Source organism: Petromyzon marinus, chromosome 17 (assembly GCF_048934315.1).
Source record: "Petromyzon marinus isolate PM22_M1 ecotype Great Lakes invasive population chromosome 17, UKy_Petmar_22M1.pri1.0, whole genome shotgun sequence".
NCBI lineage: Eukaryota > Metazoa > Chordata > Hyperoartia > Petromyzontiformes > Petromyzontidae > Petromyzon > Petromyzon marinus.
In genome coordinates, this window is record NC_133683.1 from 12,509,924 (window position 1) to 12,533,863 (window position 23,940).

The 23,940-nt window shown below is 50.2% G+C and overlaps 1 protein-coding gene across 2 annotated transcripts in view; it reads right to left on the bottom strand.

Moving 5' to 3' along the window:
• Window positions 1-492: 492 nt before the first annotated feature.
• LOC116943325 (zinc finger and BTB domain-containing protein 18-like) overlaps window positions 493-23,940 on the bottom strand; it is a 55,943-nt gene continuing 32,495 nt past the window's right edge. For both annotated transcript variants that reach the window (XM_032956115.2, XM_032956114.2), the window contains one exon: window positions 493-13,173. In XM_032956115.2, coding sequence (XP_032812006.2) covers window positions 10,709-13,156 — 2,448 coding nt within the window. In that variant the 5' untranslated portion in view covers window positions 13,157-13,173 and the 3' untranslated portion in view covers window positions 493-10,708. The remainder of the gene's footprint in view (window positions 13,174-23,940) is intronic.

Consider the following 23,940-nt stretch of genomic DNA (forward strand, 5'->3'; position numbering starts at 1 on the left):
TGCTAGCACCGTGGTGGAGACCCAGGGGCAGGCCTAGAGAAGACAAAAGGGCCAAAGTGGTGAACTCAGAAGGGCTGCTTTGTGGACGTGCAGATGATGGCCCAGCGCAGGAATATGTGGAGGAAGAGGAGCAGGAATGCAGATCCCATCACGCGAGTGGGGATCATTCCAGGTGGAGGAGGCGTACAGCTGTTATAGTGACACCAGTCAGTGCAGGGGGAACGCAGGCGCATTAGCCAGATCAGTCGCGAAGTTAACACCAACCGGCGGTGGTGGAGGGAACAAGCGGCACTTGCCGGATAGGCCATCCCCTCCTCCGATGCAACATTTTAATTTCATCGACTGCGCTCTGCAAATTACAGAAGCCGCCCCCCCCCCCCCCCAAAGTCCGGTCTCGAGACTCTAACCGACTTCGTTTCCACGGCGAGAGTCACGTGTTGCACTGATGGCATCACAGCCGGGCGAGAAATCGACGCACGCTGACACGGAGCGTTTGTTCTTCGGCCCTGGCTGCAAGGTCCTCTATCGAGACGAGTTAGGCTTTATAAGTGACAAGTAAACATCAGCTTACAAAAAAAAACCCAACGCTTTTGTGTGTTTTTTAAAGTAAATTCAAATTCTTAGCTTTGTTCGAGATACGTGACTGTCCACACAATAACGCGTTAATCCAAATGCAAATTAAATTCACACTTTTGACATGTTCCTTTTTTTTAATACAAATTCTTATTACTTTTTTTCCATCACAGTTTTATCAACTTTCTTTTGTACAAAATGTTTCTTTACATATTATTTGAAAAAAAAAAAACGTTCTCAATTTTAAACAGTTTTAATACAGGAATCATAAAAGATACTTCGACACATCCACCAGTGCTCAAGAGTACAGTGCTGTGTTGCTCATCGCGCGCCACTCCTTCTAACCCCGACACATCAGCGCCACCCTCGCCCCATTCCTCCAGGAACAAACCGACCAATTTATTCTTAACTTTATTTTTTCGTATTTTTTTTTTGGTCTAACGTCGTTGGGCCACGCAAATTGAACATTGGACGGCTGGTTCCCCGAAGGGGGTGGCTGATTAAAATCAAGTCTCTGAGCGATTCTCAAGCGATGCAAACTCAACGTTCGGATTTGATATTTGCGATCCGTCGGAATAACATTTGCATTTCAAATTGTCCCCCCCCCCCTCCCACCGCCTGCAGTCATCGGCCGTGACGAGATGAAGTGAATTAAAAGCGTTTGCCTTGTCTTTTTTGTTTGTTTGTCGGCTACGCTACGAAGCAACATTGCCTCTGCTAGGAGGTCCACCTATGCGGTGTCCAGTGTACCGCTCTTACTGCGAGGGAACGCCTCAATTCAGGCGTTTGGGATCGTCGTACGCAGTGCTTCGACAGAAAGTTTGTTGAACCGGCTCACCGCGGCGTGTGAGGGTGATGATGAAAACTCGATTCTCGGGACGGCAGCGAAGGCCTATACGTGGGTAGCAAGCCACGGTTTTTTTTTGTACACGTCGATTTGTTACGTTTTTAACATCACCGTGGTGACTAAAACAAAATCGAGTTGGATGCACACTTCAAAGTAACTATTTTGATGATCGTTTCACTGCCAGGTCTTGAAGGTTACGGTGTGTTGTTTAAAGTTAATTTTACAGCCAGCAGCTGCGTTAGATGTCTTTCCGGGAAAATCCTCGTTGTAAAGTTACGTGTTCGGTGTAGCATAGACTAAGAATTTTAATCTAAATTGTATTATGATTCTTATTGTGATCTTACATCAAAATGGGATTTTTTTTGCACATTTTTGTACGCAGCATAAACAAATTGGGGTTTTTTTTCTGGAAAATTGTATTGTTTTGTAGGGGATGTTTCAATTTACGTACAGTAAATTTTAAATGTATCTTGAAATTGTATTGTTTGTTGCGGTTGCACCCGAATCAAGAGCCGAATGGCTCACAGGGTTATTCCAAATAAATGAAACTGAAACTGACTGCACGCATTCACAATTAGTCCGTATTCATGCGACCTGACCCTACACAACCAACCGATTTGCACGACGTTCATCATCGACAATTTGAAAATAAACGACGGACGTGACTCCACCCACGCAAATTTTATTTTGCAAAGTGGTCCTGCGAATCGAGTTATCCCGTCGTTGAACACGTAGCCGGCTTTCGCGACTGATGTTATCCATAATAGAGGGTTTTTTTTTTTTGGGTGAGATCGCATACATTGTGTATGTTGATTAACTGTGAATAACCCAACCCATTAATAGATATCCATTGTAATTTACGTGACTACATTAACCACCACCCCCACTCTGGTCTTCGCACCTGATTGGCTCACGAGTGGCGACATCACATTTAGCCCCTCCTCGATTTAAGGCCGAAACAGGAGGGAGGATTTCTCCACAACTCTCTGGCAGTCGCCTGATGAGGCTGACTGCTGCTGCTGCTGTTGTTTTTGTAATGGCCGGTGCAACGTCACGGTACTCGAATGGTAAATGTCGTGGTGGGTTTAACTCCACAACACACAACCGGCGTGCTAAACTCGCAACTAATTGCGAGTTTAGGGGATCTAACCCCTCCCCCCCTCTCCCCACCCTCAAAAAACATATTTTATGGATATCCCATTGTTAATTTTTTCTCTTGTATCAAAACACTTACAAGCAGCGCAGTCCCAATTAGTCGCCCAGGCGATCCCCAGAGTCCAGTGTTAATGCTTTACGTTCGGTGCGCGTCGTGGCGTTCCCGCGTCAAGTCGGGCAACGAAAAGGGAGTGGAGTTGGGGAGCCTCTCGAAAATCAAGTAACAGAATACTGGACGCGTCTTTCCGAGTCGTTGTTGGGGTTTGGGGGTGATGGTGGGAAGGACGAGCAGGCTGCATCGCGTTTACATCATTGTCCATAACAGAGGGTTTTTTTTTTGGGGGGGGGGGGGGTAAGATCGTGTAAATATAAAGGTTTGTCACGTAAACAGAACGTGCCGATTCGTTACTAGTACAGCAGACCGGTGTGTTGGAGAGCAAAGCCACCAAATTTACAACATTTACAATGTTTACACAACATTTACATTGTTGCGGATTCGCTCTCCAGCACACCGGTGTGTTGTACGCGTCACGAATTGGCACGTTCTGTTTACGTGACAAACTTTACTAGTTGGCCGTGTTGGGTTTGTGGCGGGTCTCGCAACACATTTTTACGCGATCTCGCCAAAAAAAGCTGTATCGTGGACGATATTGGTCGCGAAAGCCTCCTGCGTCTTATAGACATCATTGCCACGGTCTGTCTCTCTCTTCGCGAGCAGCTTTGGCGATGCAACGCAAGGCCCCCCCCCCCCCCCGAGTGGTTTTGTCCAAAAAAGTAAAATGCTTTTTTATACAAGCTGACCAGCAACGACAATAATAATAATGGTGATGATGATGACCACACAAACAACAACAACACCAGCTTGGCACTCGCGTAAGCACTCTGTATTACCAATCCACTTTGGGGGGGTGGGGGTTAAGAAGCCATTTGTGTGCCACTAGATGGCACGCGAGGATAGCGGGTTTCAACAACGTTGACAAAGAATTCGACGTCGATAACATTGCAACATCACCGGTAAACGGACCCCAAGGCCAACCACCGATAGTTTTTTTCGTGGTGTTCTTCTTCTTCCTGAAACATTTTTTTGTAACGTTTCAACAGGCACAAGGGTTTAAACCTACCCCCTCCCCCGCCCCAAGATCGATACAAAAACAAGAAAATACCAGAAAATGAATACAGTAGGAGGGTAATCGAATGGGAGCAAGTAGAAAAAAAAGATGGCTGCAGGTAATGATTGAAAACTTTCAGGATCGCGCTATAATTTATTTTGCAACTGCTGAGGTGCCGGGGGGGTGTTCAACGTTGGAAACGAGGTTTGTCACTTCCCCCCCTCCTCCTCCTCCTCCCCCCACTGCCACGTCGGTTACAAACGACGAGCGAAGGACACGTTTCACGCAAAGAAGCCACCCCCCAGGCCAGCCGTGGAAGCACCAAGGATTTTACACAATCCGTGCTATAGCACGCCCGGTCGCTGAGCCATTGTGCAAGTTTCTCAACGCCTATATTCACCCTCCCCCGCCGCCTTCCCCAATTGATCCCGTCGATTCTTTCTAGCGACGGACGACGGGTCAGTTCAAGGCCTGCGGAGATGTGCCATGATGTTGGAGGAGGGAAGGAGGCGTGTGTGGGTGGTTGGGGGGGGGGAAGAGGGGATGTGCAGAGTGAGAGAACGGTCACTCTCTCGTGTGTGTGTGGCGGTGGCTCCAGGTTGTGGGAGAGGAGGCGACAAAGTCCAGCTCGGGTTTTCCCATCTCAGGTGGGCGACCGCCACGCCGGTGGCTTCATTGAGAATGCGTTGGCAAGTAGCTTCGTCACCACCGCTTCCACCCAGCGCTGGTTGCAAATCGACACCGCACACCGACGACGCCCTTCGTGATCCAAACTCTCGATCAGACCCATCGACTTCTTACACAGGGGAGCCAGGCAGGCATTTCAACGCAGACACTGCTCCGGTGGGGGAAGCCCACCAATGGCTCGCCATCATTATGATCACGGCCATGCATTTGCCACTGCGTTTCAATCGCCGGTTGGTCCATCACCTGAGCCTGGACAAAGAAAAGCCCAAAGGTGGGCCACGCCGAACTCCGCAGTCTAGAGAAACAACAACCGCCGAGTGGTCATTTTGGGTGTCTTGATTCCGAGGTCGATGCGAGATAAGAGTCTCACTGCCGTGATGTTGGACATCGCCGTGATGCGCAGCCGATCGCTCCCGTGAGCCCAGCGTTGACACGAGCCCCTCGTCGACATTCAGGTGCGGCATAGGTGCAGCAGTTTGGAATGTACCGATCGGTTAAAAGGTAGCGTTTTGTTTCTTCTTCTTCAATTCATTAGGCGTGTAACAGTGCTCCGATTCATTATTCTCAGCCGGACTCTACCATTCTTAAACCACCCTCCTCCCCTGCTCAACGTAACTTTTACCCCTTATTTTAGTTGTTGGTTGTTAGGCAGCTTCTATGCACAGTGTCACGTTTCTGGGTTTGTTATTTACTCGTTGGCCCATGGTCAATTCCTTTGCAAAAAGAATATAGTTGTAGTTACCGTGGGTTCTCAGCGGGTAAAGGTAAATTGACTGAAATCTGGCACTCACAACCGCAAGCGCTGAGTCGCGAGAATATAACCGAGTCGCGCGGCTAAGAATGTAATGACCGTATCCCCGGAAAATGCCTCACTGAGGTCTCAATACTATTTTCCAGGAGGGTGCCTGCCAAGTGGTCACATTAGGGGCGACAGTGCACAATCCCAAATCGAGTAATTTGCAGGAGCTGTGATTTTTTTAGTTTGTCAGCATGTGGGGATGTTTGTCCAAGACCAAGTTACATCGTCTGTTTTTTTTTAGCCATTGCAGGAAACTGCAGAACCCCGGAGGAAACCCATGCAGAACACGGGGAGAACATACTAACTCCACGCAGACACGAATCGAACCGGGGGTCGTCTTGCTGTAGGTCGCGAGTGTTAGCGCTGGGCCACCCTGCCACCCTTATAGATTGTGTGTGTTGTGTGACGGGTTCACATGATCCCTGCAGCCAGTAGAAATTCCGTACGATCCACAATGGCAAAACAAATCTTCTCGGTTCATAATTTCAAAGTGGGAATCACGAATCTGAGTCACGCCAATTCATCGAATCATCGGGGAGTGAATGTTTGTCACGCCTAAATTATTCACCCGGGTTGTGGGCAAAGTGGATCATTGCTCGTAACTTGCAACAAAAGAAAAATGTGGTTGTACAGAGTGCATGTCGTTAGACACAAGCCGTATGTTTACACGGGTGTGAGTTTCTCTGCTGAGGTCAACCCAACGACATTTTGTAACGATGGAGAAAATGAGGTAGGGACAGAAACAGATAAAGTATTCATATTCTTGGTTCTTTCGGTAAAGTCATGTAGAAGGGAAACAATAAAATACATTTTCTTGCTATGGGTTTCACACCTGATGATGATTGCTTGTGTTGCAGTCGAAACGTCGTGAGAATTTAATTGTTTTATATTTTTATTATTTTATTGTTTCCCTTCTACGTGACTTTGCCGAAAGAACCAAGAATATGAATCCCTGCAGTCACGAAAGCTTTAAATCAAGATAAAGTATTATTCAAAAGGGCCTAAGAACAATGACGATGGTTCAAGAAAAGCATGCAAAGGTTTATCGTGGCCTTGTTTGTGTGTGTGTGGGGGGGGGGGGGGGGGGGGTAGATTGCTCACAAAAAATATCATCAAAATAACATTGCATTGTGTAAATGAAAAAAACAAAAGGTGCAAGATAATTTCCACGGAAATTTGTTCAAAGGCGATAGCGGTCACCCGAGGATATGTATGCTTCATCTGTAACGAACACGATTGCTTCGTGTCCTCGAGCTAAAGAGACCGTTACATGTACGCACGTGCACAGTGATAGGGTAGCGACGTCGCTACTCTGTCACGCAGGATAGCGATGTAGCTACTCTGTCACACAGCGTGACAGAGTAGCTACATCACTAACCTGTGTGACAGAGTAGCTACCTCACTACCCTGTATGACAAAGTAGCTATGTCGCGACCTTTTATGTCAGAGTAGCTACGTCGCTACCCTGTGTGACAGAGTAGCTACGTCACTACCATGCGTGACGGAGTAGCTACGTCGCTACCCTGCGTGACGGAGTAGCTACGTCACTACCCTGTGTGACAGAGTAGCGACGTCACTACCCTGTGTCACAGAGTAGCTACGTCACCACCCTGCGTGACGGAGTAGCGACGTCGCTACCCTGCGTGACAGAGTAGCTACGTCACTACTTTGCGTGACAGAGTAGCGACGTCGCTACCCTGTGTGACAGAGTAGCTACGTCACTACCCTGTGTGATAGAGTAGCTACGTCACAACCCTGTGTGACAGCGTAGCTACGTCACTACCCTGCATGACAGAGTAGCTACGTCACTACCCTGCGTGACGGAGTAGCGACGTCGCTACCCTGCGTGACAGAGTAGCCACGTCACTACCCTGTGTGACAGAGTAGCGACGTCGCTACCCTGCGTGACAGAGTAGCTACGTCACTACCCTGCGTGACAGAGTAGCTACGTCACTACCCTGCGTGACAGAGTAGCTACGTCACTACCCTGTGTGACAGAGTAGCTACGTCACTACCCTGCGTGACAGAGTAGCTACGTCACTACCCTGCGTGACGGAGTAGCGACGTCGCTACCCTGCGTGACAGAGTAGCTACGTCACTACCCTGTGTGACAGAGTAGCGACGTCGCTACCCTGTGTGACAGAGTAGCTACGTCGCTACCCTGCGTGACAGAGTAGCTACGTCACTACCCTGCGTGACAGAGTAGCTACGTCACTACCCTGCGTGACAGAGTAGCTACGTCACTACCCTGCGTGACAGAGTAGCTACGTCACTACCCTGTGTGACAGAGTAGCTACGTCACTACCCTGCGTGACAGAGTAGCTACGTCGCTATCCTGCGTGACAGAGTAGCTACGTCACTACCCTGTGTGACAGAGTAGCTACGTCACTACCCTGCGTGGCGGAGTAGCTATGTCGCTACCCTGCGTGACGGAGTAGCGACGTCACTACCCTGTGTGACAGGTTAGCTATGTCCCTACCCTGCGTGACAGAGTAGCGACGTCGCTATCCTGTGTGACAGAGTAGCTACGTCACTACCCTGCATGACAGAGTAGCTACGTCGCTACCCTGCATGACAGAGTAGCTACGTCGCTACCCTGCGTGACAGAGTAGCTACGTCGCTACCCTGCGTGACAGAGTAGCTACGTCGCTACCCTGTTTGACAGAGTAGCTACGTCACTACCCTGCGTGACAGAGTAGCTACGTCACTACCCTGCGTGACAGAGTAGCTACGTCACTACCCTGCGTGACAGAGCAGCTACGTCGCTATCCTGCGTGACAGAGTAGCTACGTCACTACCCTGTGTGACAGAGTAGCTACGTCACTACCCTGCATGGCGGAGTAGCTATTTCGCTACCCTGCATGACGGAGTAGCGACGTCACTACCCTATGTGACAGGTTAGCTACGTCACTACCCTGCGTGACAGAGTAACGACGTCGCTATCCTGTGTGACAGAGTAGCTACGTCACTACCCTGCATGACAGAGTAGCTACGTCGCTACCCTGCGTGACAGAGTAGCTACGTCGCTACCCTGCGTGACAGGGTAGCTACGTTGCTACCCTGCGTGACAGAGTAGCTACGTCACTACCCTGTGTGACAGAGTAGCTACGTCACTACCCTGTGTGACGGAGTAGCTACGTCACTATCCTGCGTGACAGAGTAGCTGCATCGCTACTCTGCGTGACAGAGTAGCTACGTCACTATTCTGCGTGACGGAGTAGCTACGTCGCTACCCTGCGTGACAGGTTAGCTACGTCACTACCCTGCGTGACAGAGTAGCAACGTCGCAACGTACCGGTAGACATTCAGTCCCACGGCCCAGTGTTCATTGCTCTATACCTTTTATTTTCTTAGCAAATAACTGTTTTGCTTAATTATTTTCGCGCTTTTTTACGTTTGTGAGATAAATATGTTCACTGACAGTGTCCAAAGATCGTCCTGTGCCACCGTCTCATGTCATTTAGATTCGTAGGCTCAGAAACGTCGAGATTTTTTTACAGTATTTTTTTTTGAAAATAAATACATGTACAGGTGCCTTTTTTCGATCCACTACTGGATGAAGGCAGCCTCCCTCACCAAATAGTGTGTTGGAGAAAGCGGCCAGTTCAGATATTGCTCACCACTCTATGTTGGCCATGGCTCTGAAATTTAACTCAGGTTATCCGGTTTAAAGCACAGTGCACCGACCAATGCATTTCCACTTCCACCTCCCCTGACGTCCTGTTATTACCGATTGCCTTATAAAAAAAAAAAAACCCTTAATCATCATTCTTTTAATATCTTAAATAAAATAGAGAAAGGTAAGTGAAGTCCACTTAGGCCTTGGACCGTAGGCACCGAAGGAAACGCCACCAAAGCTGTCGTGAAGCTGCCACATTTCACATTGAACATTTATAGGAAAAAAAAAACCTATCACAAACGACGTGCAGGAGGCATCATTAAATGTGCTTCAGGGAGATACCGCAACATGTAAAACTAGAGGATAAAACATATACAGATCAACAAAATAAAGCCTCAATACTTATTATATCCGGCTATCTTACAAATACAGTGCTCTCATTTTTTTTAATATATATAAACTATTGCCAGTTTAATCGGCTACATTGAGTGCGTGAAAACTGTCACAAAGTGTGGGGGGGGGATTTTGTTCCCTCATGTGAACAAAGTCATCGTGACACTTTATTTACTGTGTTGTGTTTTGTATCCTCCCCTTTAATGTGTGTTTATGTGTTTTTAAAATAGCGAAGTGGTTCCTGCACCGAACTGCGGAACCCGGCGACCGAAGATACCCGAACCAGGTCCTGGGCCTCCCCTTGGTCGACTCAGCCTCAAATAAGTAGCTTGTGAAGTATGAGTACTGGAGAGACAAAGGCGGCTGGGCGTGGATTCCAGCCACAGAACTCCCTCGTGCGCCCTATCAGACTTAATAGGTGTTCTCTAACAGTGCTCACTTCAACAATATATAAGGCTACGTGGGGGAAGGGGGCTGCCTTTGTTGTTTCGTTTCCCATTGGAAGGTTCCGATTTGGAAATTAATTGGACGGAAATTTTTTTAATACAAATATGAACAAAAAATGTGTTTACTTTTCATGTTTGGGTTTAAGCTGTATAATAGTTGGAAAATAACTTGTGGAAGTTGCGTGATATGTTACTGAATCTTTAAATTGTTTTGTTCAAAGTCGAAAACCGAGCCATATGCATTGGACAACGTTCTACAAAGACACAGCCCTGTAGTATCTAGTCTCGCTATGATTTTGCACATTCGGCAAATGAGCCATTTGAGGGTGGGAGGAAAAAAACGGAGCGCTCGGAGAAAACCCAACGCATGCGAGGAGGGATAATGGAAATCCATACAGATAGTTGAGGGAACCTACTTGCTGTGCCATTTAACTGGTCACCGGTGGTTTGTAACACGTACAGACGAACCAAAGTGCTCCATTCACAGGCGTACGCCACCACTACACTCACACACACAAAGACAAAGATCCCCCGTGTAGCCTTAACAGACGGTAGGTGCATGCGCTGTTAGCGAGCAGCACCTATGAAGGCCGTCACGGCACACCAGGGGGTGGGTTGCCAGTACCAAGCCCGGTCACCTTTGTCTCCCTGGCGGTGATGTTTACACATCGCATCAGGTACTCAGTTGAGGCTGAGTCAACCTAGGGGAGGCCCAGGACCGGTTCAGATAATCGTCACTGGGTGTTGACCGTGAGCGTAAATCAAACACGAGTCGCCGGGTTCGAAGCGCGCTAACCACTACACCACCTCTCCCCAAACACATACACAAAGAACACACACACGCACGCACGCACGCGTGCGTTTTGTTCTCAAAACAAACGCGTCACAATTAACCGGTGAATGCGAGCGCGTGGACTTTACCGGCCGTGCGCGCGCGCGCGTGCGTGTGCTGCCTTCCGAACTTTGCGAAAGAAATAACAACATAAATACGATGACGGCTACCGCACTACCGGCGTGCTCGCCGCTTGCATACGTACACCGCACCGGCGCGCGTACGCGGTGCACGACGCTCAACCGCTCTCACTGCGCCGCGGCGACGCTCGACAGCAGGTTGCAGTGGAACTTGCGGATGTGGCGGTAGAGATCGCCCGACTGCGTGAAGCGCCGCTCGCACCACTTGCAGGCGTGCGGCTTCTCGCGCGTGTGCACCACGGCGTGCCGGCTCAGGTTGTGCGAGTACTGGAAGCTCTTGCCGCACGTGGCGCACGTGTACGGCTTCTCGCCCGAGTGCGTACGCTCGTGCCGCCGCAGCGTGTATGCGCACGAGAACGTCTTGCCGCACTGCGAGCACGTGGGCGTCCCCACACCGGATCCGGATGCGCCGACGCCACTCGCCCCGTTTCCCGACGCTCCCCCTCCACCGCCACCGAAGCCGAACTGGCCGCCGCCGCGTGGCAGCGACGCCGCCTTCCCGCAGCGCCGGGCGTCCGTGTCGCAGAAGTGGGCACTCAGGTGCATCTGCAGCAGCTGCGGCGCCGGGAAGATGCAGCTGCAGAGGGGGCAGGCGAACACGCCGGCCGCGGCGGCCGCGGCCGCGGCCGCGGCGGATACGAACGGCAGGGCGTAGGCAAACGCCTCCGCAGGCGCCCCTCCCGCCGCCACCAGTTCGTGGCTCTGTCTGCCGATCCCTGCCGCGCAGGGCCCGCCGCCGCCGCCGCCGACGCTGCTGGCGTCGGAGCGGGGGCTGCCATCCGTCTCCGTCGGCGAGGAGCCACGCTCGTCACCACTGCCGCCACCGTCGCCGCCAATGCTGCCTCCGAGTGGCGCGGCGGGTCCGGCCTTCCTCACCACGCTCTCGTACCGCGGCGGATGTGGATGCAGCCCCTCCTCATCCTCCTCGGGCTCGGCGGCCTCCCGGTCCAGTTTGACGGCGCATGGCAGTGGCTTGCGGCGCCGCTCGGCCTCCACGTGCCACGCAGGGGAGGGGAAGCGGGTGGGCAGCACCGGCCTGAAGGACAAGTCCAGCGCGTGGTCGCTCTCCACGTCGCTGCCGTTGCTCGTCGCCGGAGAAGCCTTGGCCCAGCGCTCCACATCGTTCCGGCTTCCCCCAGGAAACTTCCCGTTGAAGACCTTGTCCGGCTCCTCCATCCTCCTGGATGGCGGAGCCTCTGCCTTGATATCCACGCCCTTGTGTAGCAGGTGGAGATGGTGGTGATGGTGGAGGTGGTGGTAGGACCCGCTCTCCGCTTCCCCCTTGAAGCCGTCCTCCTCAAAGCCCCGGCCATTTCTGCTTGACCAGCGGCTACCGCCTCCACCCCTGCCATTGTCGTCTTCACGGCAGGTGCCGTCCGGCCCGGAGAGGTGACTCTCACCCGCCGGCTGGCCTACATGCTGGTAGGCCAGCTGCTGGCTGCACGCCTTCACCACGTCGTACATGTGCAGGTAGCTGGCGGCCGCCAGCAGGTCCTCGGGCGGCAGGGCGTCCACCCTGAGGCTGCCCTGGTACATGAAGTCGAGGAGGATCGCAAACGCCGAGGGCGTCACCATTTCCGGGTTGAGGTCGATGACGCAGGCGTGGTCTGGGTTGCCCTCCGAGCCGGCGACGGGCCGGCGCTCCCCCGTCACGCCGTCGCCGTGCTCCGATTCATGTGGCGTCCCACCACCCCGATGGCGGGGCGTGTCTCGCTGCCCCGCCGTCTCCCTTGACGGCCGATCCGTCGGCCCGCAGCCGTTGACGAGGCGGGCGTCGTCAGGAACGACGCTGCTCGGCGCGTCTCCGTCGCCGCCTCGGAGGCACGGGGACCTTTCGCCCACGCCGCCCCCGTCCCCGCGGCCGTTGCCGCCTTCCTCCCCGCCGCGCCTCTCGCTGCCGTTCTGCCACTCGCGTTTGGCCACCCTGCCGCCCGGGAGGCGCTCCTCTCTGAAGCGCTCGTGCCTCGGTCCGCGCTCCGCCTCGTCTCGCCTGCGGCAGCTCTCGCCAGCGCTCTCCGCGCTGCCGAGACGCTCGTCCTCTAGGCGCACCCGAAACGCCGCTGCCGTGTCGTCGATGCCGTCGCTAACGGCGTGTGGCCGCTGGTTCCCTCCGCCGGCCCCGTGCAGGAGAAAGCCGTCGCTCCGTCGAGGCCACGCACCTTGGCAGCCATACCCCTCGTCAACGGGGGGGCGGCGGCGGCAGCGATTTTGGACGTCGTGGTCCAGCTCCGCCCTCTCCCATTTCACTCTGCGCCTCTCGCCGGTTGCCACCACCTTCTCGTCCACCCCCGCGCCGAGGCCGCCGTCACCGCCGCCGTCACTGTCCCCGTCGAAGCGCTCGCGTTTGGCAGAACGATCGGTGGGCCCGGGGCCGGGCACCGCGCGGTGCCCGGCGCGGCACGACAGCTGGAAGTGGAGGCTGCAGGCGGCGAGGACGGCTCGATGGGCGCGGAAGTGCGCGGGCCCCACGCGGACCGTCACGTCGCACAGGAAGCCGCGCAGCAGCTGTTGCCTCAGGCCCCGCAGCAGCCGCTCGCCGTGGCCCGGGAACTCCATCCTCCACTGCTCATAGCCTGCGGCAAGAGGGCAGGAGGAGGGCAGAGGTCAGCACGGGGCGAGCGGGTCGGGCGTGCTGGGGGTCATTCGAGACGACGTTCACTACAGACAATGTCTGGCTGTCCGTCTGTCCGGACCGGCGGGCTGCGAGGGGTGAAATTTCTGCCGATGACTCAAACCCGGAGCATAGTCTTGTCCACGCAAATGTCGTTAAGTACGCATGACCACGCAAACCTCGCCCGCTCAGTGGTTTACAATTTTGTGCTTTTGCTCAAATCAGTGGTGGTTTGCGTAAGTAAAAATAGTTGAGAAAGTGATGGAAAAAAACCTTAAACATTTCCTCGTTTGGAAACGCATATAGCAGTTTAGACCAGGATGTATATTGAAAAAAGAAAGGTGTATGGAAAAAGTTAAAGAGAATTGCGTTGTTGTTTGAACAAAAATTGGCACTGGCAGTGCCCAATCCACAAACCCATGCTGACCAGTGTGATGTGAAATCAGATATCTAAACCCACCCACACAACTGACCGTGGCAATGGGGACGAGGCCTTCATCCAGCAGTGGATTGACAATGGCTATAAAATACCTGCAATGATTGCGGTACGTAAAGTAGGCCTGAATTGTTCGTACTTCTAATTGGCTGCCAACGTCATTTTATGGTCAAACATTCCAAGTAGGGCCCTCTTGAAAACAGCTTTGAGGCTCAGTGAGGCTGCCATGGACTATTTAGTCAACATTATTTGGATTTCCTTGGGAAATATATTTTTCTTGTTTTTACCAACTATAGCCCCTGTATCCTCTTTTCTCTCCCCCCCCCCCCCCCCGCATATTATCAGATTGTCCTTTGAATAAAAAAAACGACGTGACTATTTAAGCTATACATCATCAGCCATGATCTATCCACTGCTGCATGAAGAGCTCTCCAAGCCATCTCCATTTGCCACGGTCTTGATGGAACGATCCATCTACTGTAGCTCCTGCACATGAACTGATTTAACTGCTCCATCTTGGCAGTGAGCGTGCTACGGCGGGGTATTTTCCTTCCATAATAGAGGTTTTGGGTTAGAGGGCTGTAAATATATAAATGTGTTGTAACCCTCCACCACCCAACACAGCCAGTAAGGTTTGTCACGTAAACAAAACGCGCCAATTAGTTACTACTTCAACCCACCGGTGTGTTGGAGAGTAAATCCACATTTAGAATTTGAGTACGACGTTTCGGTGGTAATTACATCCATGTCGGGTGGTGGAGGGTTGCGACACATTTATTTACGCGTAACAACCCAAAAACCTTTATTATGAATAATATTGGTCGCGAAAGCCTACGTGTTCAACTCACATCAATAAAACTATGACGTCAAAAGTAAAAAAAAGTGTAACGGCGACGTTTCAGGCAATGTCCTTCTGAATTGTGTGATTTTCGTCGCTACAAAAGCAGTTTAGCCAAATCATTTGTTTCATAATTTTAACGTAAATATGTTTAACACGTCTGGCTGGTTGGAATCACCAGCGAAGCATCACAGTACTGAAATTGTAAATGTTGCGGGTTTACTCTTCAACACACCGGTGGTGCTGAAGTAGTAACTAATTGGCATCTTTTGTTTACGTGATAAACCTTACCAATTGGCTGTGTCAGGTGGTGATGGGTTAAAGGCACATTTATATTTACACGATCTAACCTAAAAAAAACCCGTTATTATTAAATATTTTGTGCATATTTTGTGATGCTAAAATGCATCACGGGAGCACACGCCATTGGCTTAATAGTGTATAATAAAATACATTTTGACTTAAAACTTTCGTCACTACAGGAATTAATAGTCTTTGGTTCTTTCGGTAAAGCGACGTCTATAATTTAAAAAACATTTTCATAATTTTTATTAACTTTATTTGTATTTTTTTCCACGTGACTTTACCGAAAGAACCAAGGAATATTATAAAACACTTTCAACAGTGAGGAGTCGAGTAGAGTTGCTCATGTAAAGTAACCAATACGAGCCGTGAAGAAGGGCCATTGCCTGAAACGTCGACCGTTATATATTATTTTCATTTTAATTCCACGGTTTTATCTACGGGTTTGCTGAGTGTTTTTTTTTTGGTGAAGAAATCCACTCTCAGGCGTCCTTTGACGCCATTTGTGTGTGTGCGCGTTCTAAAGGTTACTTCCAAGAATTATTGCCTTCCCGCAGAATATTTGCGATAAGCAGCGTGGAACACAAGACCATTAAGCTGGAAGCTAAATGCCATTTTAGTTTAACATGCTGTAAATCCATTGAGTGGAAACTACCAATTAATTTATAACATTAACACTGCTCGCTATACCACACACCTGAACGCCAAGGAATCTCAATGTGTCAGTCAACTCACTTTATTCATATTCTTGGTTCTGTCGGTAAGCGTGAACAATCAATTAAGACCCGAAATGGTTTATCAAATCCTTCCAATGATTGCTAAGCCAGAATCCATCTTCTCGGTTGAAATTGTCTCTGTGTTTCTATATGTGGATAGCCTCATGAACGAATCTCTCATGGTAGCCAGATGGCCTGCAAAGAACCTCTGTCTTGGAGAAGTCAATGTCATGTGAGCCTACTGAATTATAACAGTGATCTGCCACGGCCGAGGTGTTGGTCCTACCGTGTTTAAGGTCTGCTTTGTGTTCACGAATGCGGTCCGAGACATGTCGTTTGGTTTCTCCAATGTAACTACTACCACAGATTGATTGTTCACGCTTACGGTGGCTTTCAGACAGCATACAGTAATTTTTCGTCTCCCCCCTCCTCTTTTCCGAACATAGATGGACTCGTCCATCTAAACAAACTGTCAAATCGCTATCCGTGGTGCTAACGTTTAAAGATAAATAAATAAATACAAACCGCCACTTCTTTCAAATGTTCTTGCCGTTGGTTTTCACACCTGATGATGACTGCTTGTGTTGCAGTCGAAACGTCGTGAGAATTTTATTGTTTTATATATATTTTATTACTTTATTGTTTCCCTTCAACGTGACTTTACCGAAAGAACCTATAATATGAATCACTGCAGTCATGAAAGCTTTAAATCAAAATTTAACCTTGTTCAGTGAAATATTACAACGTTTACGATAAATGATGCTCCCATCCTGCTATACATTTCCACGTGATAAGCCACTTTGTTGAGCGATCATCGGTGATGGCCAGGTCGCTTCTGAAAAATAACGAATAGCTCAGTGGGCCCTACCTGGTCAAATAAAAAATAGTTTAGTTTTAGTTGAATTATTGTTAGTTACTTACCTTTCCTATACTTTGCACTCCAATCGTTTAAAAAAAAGAAAATGTTGTTTGCTGTTGTGACTTTCTGACCCGCCCCTACTGGACATTCGTGAAAAAAAGAGCTTCACACAGCATCGGATTTTGTCCGGGATAGGTACAGGCTTCCGATTGACTCTCTCACTCGTTCCTGCTTGTACATCCCTGCTCCCTCAATCACCACTGGAGTTCTCTACGATCGCGAGCGCGTGGGCTTCGGGGTCCCGTGGAGCCATGAGTTACTGAGATTGAGCTATCGTCACGTGTGGCCAGGTCGCTTCTGAAACAAAAACAAAGCTATATAGCCAGTGGGCCTTACCTGCTGCTTTTAAAACATAGTTTAGTTTATAATGCCCATAATAGACAATGACCATGTTTGGTCTTCATCGGTGCGCTGCAGTCTCTCGTGATGCTACGAGTTTCTATGCAAGCCCACTAGTTTGGTCTCGTCATGGTCATCAGGCTCCGTGATTCTCGACCACTCACGGTCGAGTTTAGAGTAACCTCGCTTATTTGTATCTTTGTTGACAGCATATTGAAGTAAAACGCTTCAAGATAAGTTAAATTCAGCACATAGTAGTTGGTTTTCCACCACAGCCATTATTATGAATCGTCAGTTGATGTCTGGTTTAGGCCACATAGTAATGATCTGGTAAAATGTAATCTGTTTTGACAGAGCAAAAACAGATTACATTGTCACGCGATGTACGGGCATTTAACGATGCGCCAATTATGATTGTTTTCGCTCACTCCCCTGGTAAGTTGAGCAATTCTCACAACCACATTTGGCGATGCTGGCCCTCGATTAATTCTGCGGACTAACCCAAAAAAAAAGATTTTGATCAAAGTCCATAATATTTAGCTGACATACGCTCAGTGGTGGATTATCCGAGTAGCAAAAGTACCATATGCTACGGGCCCCGCACTTTGAAGGGCGCCGCGCTCTAAAACTTTCGTACTATACTGCCTTCAACTTTTATGAACGACTGGGTGTTCAAGGTTCGCGATTTGTCGTATTATCTGTCTGTATAGGGCCCCTTTATAACATATGTGCTACCGGCACCGCACTAGCTTCATCCGGCAGTGTCTGCAGGGCGTGGCTGCGGGGAACGTGGAGCGTGGCTGCTGTCTAATTGCGTGCTCGCTCTCTCGCTCTCGTTATCTCTCTCTCTCTCTCGCTCTCTCTCTCTTTTTTTACGATCAGAGGAAACAAGAAGATGCTCGGTGTATGCTTTGCTTTATGTAATGAAAGACCCAACTAAATATATTTTTTATTCTTTTTTTATGCTCCTCTCTTTCTACCCCCCTCTCTGCCCCCCCCCCCCCTCTCTCTCTCTCACTGCCCCCTCTCTTCCTACTCCATTTCGCTCTCTCTCGCTCTCTCTCTCTCTCAGGGACATCGGGATCTGATATCGGCCGCCGCACTCTGGCACCAAGGGCAAGCTGCAAGCGAAGTTCGACCGAATCGTGCCGACTCGCCCCGGTCGGCTTCGGAAAATCTGTCCCGACGGCGTTCCCGAAGCGTTCGTATATATGCACGTACGCCGAACTTCTGTCCCAATTGTACGTAGCCAAACGCGCTAATCGGAGGTGCGGTGGAAGCACAACAACCGAAAGAACCAAGAATATGAATCCGTGCAGTCACGAAAGCTTTAAATCAAAACAAATCAAGTAGTTCTAAAGAAATTCGTTTTTAATGTCGATGATGATTTAAAAGTGCATGGCTGCGGGTGTCTCCCCTAATATCGGAAGGAAGAGCGTTCCAGACGGCCGCAGAAGCGCATCTGAATGCGCGCGACGCGGTGACCGCCTTTGTTCGAAGGCCGGCCGGAAGCCGCTGCTGCCAGGATGATCGGAGTTTGCGTGATGATGGTTTATGCTAATTGACGAGATCAGCAGCGAGGTATTGTGGTTCATTTGTGAAAAGCCCTTTGGTGTGTAACGAGTGCAACCTCACAATTGTATTCGTTCGGCAACCGGAAGCCAACGCAGCTCAGCGGGACGCCGGACAGATGTGGTCGGATATTGCAGTACCCGTCACGACACGTGCCAAAGAATGTTGTACATGCTGCAGCTTGGTAAAAAAAGTTTTGTTGCCAGACGTCCTCGTGCTTTTTGTTTACGTTTAACTCACTGTGCAGGGCAAAAGGGCTACCTGAACGGCGGGATGTCGCGTGGCACAATCTACCGGGGGTTAGGATGTACCGGGTACCCCCCTGTGCTCTTTGAAAAAAGGTACGCCCATAATGGGCATTTGCCCCAATGAGCCCTTCAGTACCTCCGCCCCTTCGTTGCAATTGTCTTGCGACAGCGGGAGTTGTGGGGAGGAGTCGGGTGGGAAAGGGGGCCCCTGTGCGCGGTGCGTCGGGTGGCGCCAATGTTGGCAAAGAGCGAATCCACTCCACTGCGCGGGAGCGGCAGCTAGCGCCTGAGTGGGTGTGGCTAGTGAAAAGTGGGCGGTGGCCGAACGAGACAGGTTGCGGTCGGCTCATGGCTGTGACCTCCACACCGCCCCCCCCCCCCCCCCCCCCCCACACTTGGCTGAGCCTCCCAGAATTTTTTGTCGGCTTTTAGTTCACGAACGAAGAAAAAAACGGCAGCAGCAACGGCGGTCTCTGTAGTCGGTGCCTGAAGGCGGTGCATCTCGTTTCGGCACGGCCAAAAAAACTGCCGGACAAAGCGCATGATCCAAATGCCACCGCGGATTGCCCTGATTAGTTTTACATGGGGGGGGGGGGGGGGATTACCAAAGCGAGCTTTCTGCAGTATGGTGGCTGAAAATCCCATCGTTGGCGGTCGGCTAGTTCCACCAACCCCCAATAGGAAATTGGGGTCTCATTCGGTTCTCAACCTGGTGCAATCAAGGATCTTGATTTGGGCCACCGCTGCCGTAGCTCAGCGAAACCCAACAACCGCCAAAAAGGTTGCTGATAAACTGATGGTTTTTAGCCTCAGGGGGGTCCATGGAACGGCTTCGTGAGCATGCCGTGTAGCACACGTAGAGCAAGTATCTTTTCGTGAGAATGTCCGGTTCACCTTGCGAGGACGCTCGGTGAGAGGTGAAGGCGCGGGTCGTGAGGCTGGGGTCAGTGGCGTGGCTAAGGGGCGCAATCGAGAATGTTTGCCCACAGCAGCGATGTTAATGCCCTCTGTCTCCGCCTTTAGCCACGGGGGAGCTCACGGATGATGAGCGATCACACTGAGCAGCGCCGGGATTTGGGATGCAGAGAGAAAGCGTAGATTAGACGGATAAGACGAAGGGGGGAAACTTGGAAAAAGAGAAGCTCATTATCCCAGGCAAGGGTTTAAAAAAAAAAATATTACATTTTGTCAGCTGCAGATGATGATGGGTTATCGTGAACATTTTACGTACAATATGCTGCGAGTTAGTAATGGATTAAGAAAAACAAAGCGCCTTCGTCCGTAAACAATTCTGCAACAATCCGGCACGTGTTCTGCAATTGTCGCACCCTTCCATCTCGATCGGCCTTGTCTGGACAAACAGGATTAATGGCTGGGAAGAATTTCAGCGCAAATGCCCTTGATTGCTGGTTTTATCTCATTTGGTCGGCATCGGTTCATTTCGATTTGTGTTCGGTTCCCCCCCCCCCCCCCTCGCGCTGTAGATTTACCAATTTGGTTAAATTCCTGCGCTGATTTGTTTTGACTTGCGCCTAACTTTGTCATGCAGTTGCCTCTCCTCCAGGTCGTTCGGCTTTGGCTCTCTGTACTCTGTACGCCAGTCCTGCGTCGAACTGCAATGTTTAACGCCACCTTTGTTGACCCAAGTTACCCATGCCAAAGACACGTGGGGTTCTCATCTGGTGAAATAAAATAAATAGTACACCGAGCGATACAAACTGATACACCACAGTCAACCGACATGAAAGAGTAGGCCAAACACCCTCTATAGGGAGCTCTCTAGATCTGCCTCGAGTGGAGGCCCTTCCCACCAGCAGTGGCGTCAACCAGAAATTGCAGGGCTGTGCCTTTACCTTTCTACCGTGAACAGTTGCCACGGTTTAAAGCTTTCGTGACTGCAATAATTCATATTCTTAGCTCTTTCGGTAAAGTCACGTTATATGTTTTATATATTTTATTATTTTATTGTTTCCCTTCAACGTGACTTTACCGAAAGAGCTAAGAATATAGTTGCCACGGTGGTGAGATGTTAACGCCCTCGCCTTGTATGCAGTAGGTCACGGGTTCGATTCCGACCCTGACGTCTGTATATTTGGAGTTTGCATGTTCTCCCCGTGGTCGCGTGAACTTTTCTCCGGGCCCCCCCGGTTTTTTCCTCGACATTTAAAATCAACGATGCGTTTACAGCATTCGTCCACTACAAATGTCCACGTGATAAACCACTTCCGATTAGCACGGTTGGCCACGTACGGTGCGGAAGAAGTTCAACACACAGTACATACGTACACTTCGTTGAGCTATCATTTGTGGTCAGGTCGCTTCTGAAAAAGAGCTGTATCGCTCATTGGTGCCTTACCTGATCAAATAATTAGGTAAGGCACTTGTTATAACGAGCAGTTTAGTTTTAGTTTAGGTATGGGGAGAGCATGGGCCCATGAGGCCCACGGCAACCAAAGCCATGGGGCTTTGGAATGGCCGAGCCTTTGCAGGAACACCACAGTGTTTGCTAACTCACTCAACAAACGAAAGTATTTGTATGCCTACAGGGAATGGACGGGAGGAGTTAGGGGTGGGCCGGGCGGAGCGGGTGGGCAGGGTGGTGGCGGTGGAGGGGATTGAGACGAGAGGGGTTACCGATGGCTGTATCACCACAAATAGATGGACTCGCGCTGTCCATGGCCCGTGAGAAATGAAATTGAGAACATTTCTCGAGAGGCACGGAATATATATAAAAAAATGGTTAGACGCGATGTGGGACTGTGAATGTATGTCTGTCTATTTTTCGGCATTAAACGTGAGTGTCTGCTGCTGGGTGAAAGCCTCCTCCCCATGGTGTGTGTTGATCATGAGGGCTGTTTGACCACATTGCACCTCACCGGTCAGTGTGGGTTGGTGAGGAGGACGATGTGGGGGGTTCAGGACCGGTATAGGGTGTCTCTTGCCACTGATGCCATCTGTGGTCAATAATCGAATTCGGGCGGATGGGCATGTAACGTAGTGCGCTAACTGCTGCGCCACCGGTCCCCAAAGATTTACTTTATACATTGAAAGGTTGCGGGTTTCTCCAGGAGTCAATGGGTCTACAATGGTGGCCATAACGCAGCGTGGAAAGGCCCAGTCTATCCATAGCAGAACTGAGAATTCAATGTCTTATGTGCCATGAACCACTATTGCCTTAAACGTCACAGATTTTATATATGTATTTTTTCATTTAAAGGCACTATTGCTGACAAGTGTGATGAGTATTTTTATTAATTGTGCTTCTGCACCAGTGCCAACCCAGCAGCAGCATCGCCAAGTAATTTGTTTTCAAAGGAGAACTGTTTTTGTCTTCCCCGCAAAGTGATACCCATTTTAGTGCCCCGGGAGGGATGATGGGATGAGTCCACCTCGGCCGATAAAATTCGAACTTACGACCTTCTGAATGAGAACCAATCAATCCGCCACTTCTTATTAACACACGCCGTCCACATCAAAGGTTCATAGCACAATTGTGGGATTTTGGTAGGGTCAAATTTCCCCAATACATCTCGATTACTAAATAGGGAAGTTTTTTTTATAACAAAAATTTGCGAACTTAATCATCACTGTTTGGATTCTTATACATGCTGGGTCACGTTTTATTTGTATTCTTCAAATCTGAATGCTGTACACACACACATGCTCGCAGATTACCACTGCTGGTAGCGGTAGCGATCAAAACACTTGGCTTCACAAATTCAACGATAGTTTCAGGAAACGGTCTGGTATAGCCTATGACCAAATCAACCGGAATGCCCCCCCAATCTCAACACATCTCAGAAGCTAAGCAAGTGAGGTTTGAGCCCGTATAGTTACTTGCATTGGGTGACCTTTGCCATGCAAAAAATATGCAGGTGTAGTAGGTCTTGTGGGCAGTAGAGGGCAGTGGTGCACAATACATTGTTGCTCTGCACTGCATTCTCCCACGAACCATCACAAACCCGCAGTGCCCAGCCTGGTGAAGTATGGTCAAAGACACTTCACGACAGCCAACAAGGCGTGGATAGATAGGCGGCCACAGTGCCGGGAAACGAAATCGCTGTGGGCCTAGGTTGGGGAGTTGAGGGGAGGGCCGGGGTGGAGGTTAAGGGCGGCCTGCTGCCGTACTGCCCGCCACGACCCAAGGAGAGTCGGGGGGGGGAGGGGGCGGATCAGCCGATGAACGGCATGGTGGGGAGTTCTTCCTGTCCCAGCTTGAGGAGCAGTGAGGTTTAGAACACATGCGGTCAGAGTATTTGGCTAACTGCTATAAATTTCCACACGAGAAGCCCCCCCATCGTTGAGCTTATGATGGCCAGGTCGCCTCTGGAAAATAGCGAATATAGCTCAGAGGGCCTTACCTGACAAAATAAATAAAACCTAGCTTAATGGTCTAGTGTTTTCCTTCGGCCGATAATTCATAAAACACCGCGGCACACCTTGCTGGGACCGGTAGCGACGCACGGGCTCCAAGCTACACGGTCTCTTCTGGCACCGTGAAGATGTTATTTCAGTCGGTGTCATAACACAGCACCTGCTGTGAACACACATCGTCAATTTAGAGACGCTTTCCGTTCGCGTGCGACAAGATCGTGTATTAATTCCCCCAAGTGCTGGATTAATGGGGGTTCACCACTCTGCCCAACTAATTTGGTGCAATTCATACTTTGAAAAAGAACACAGGCACATGTAAAACAGCATAGAATGTGCATGCTATTAACTCAAGAATGAGAAAGCAAGAGACTGAGTAGAATGTTCTGACTGGGACCATTATACCTACAAGAAGCCGGGCAAGACAGAGAAATAGGTGGCACGCGTGGTTTTGACGATTGGATGCGACTGGAAGGAGCGTCTGGTGCAAAGTTGTTGAGCAAACATCACGGACCTAAGCTCAATGGAAGGAAGGCTGTGATCGGATTGCCGGCGTCTTTGAGAAAGGACGCGGCTCACAGAGCGAGAGAGGCAGATTCTGAAAAAAGTCTCAACTTTCAAAACAACGACGAACCGCGCCTCCAAAGAAATGCGTGAATTCCACATTGTAACGTTCACTGGTAATTGTGCCGAAACAGTTTAAAAGAAGTCTGTCTTTTGGCGGCCTGGAAAGCAAAGTAATCTTTTTTTTTTGTTCATCCACAGCCCCTTTGCCAACCCACTGCTGGATGAAGGCCGCCCCACGCCATGTCGGTCACGAGGGGTTTCTTTGCCCATACTTCACCACGCTGATCAGTGCAGGTTGGTGAAGGGGTGGGTGGGTGGCTGGGATACTAGGACCGGTTCCGATAGCACCCGACGCTGGCGTTGGCCGTGAGCGGCGATCGAATTCGGGTCGCAGAGTTCGTGAGCACAAGAGTGCGCTCA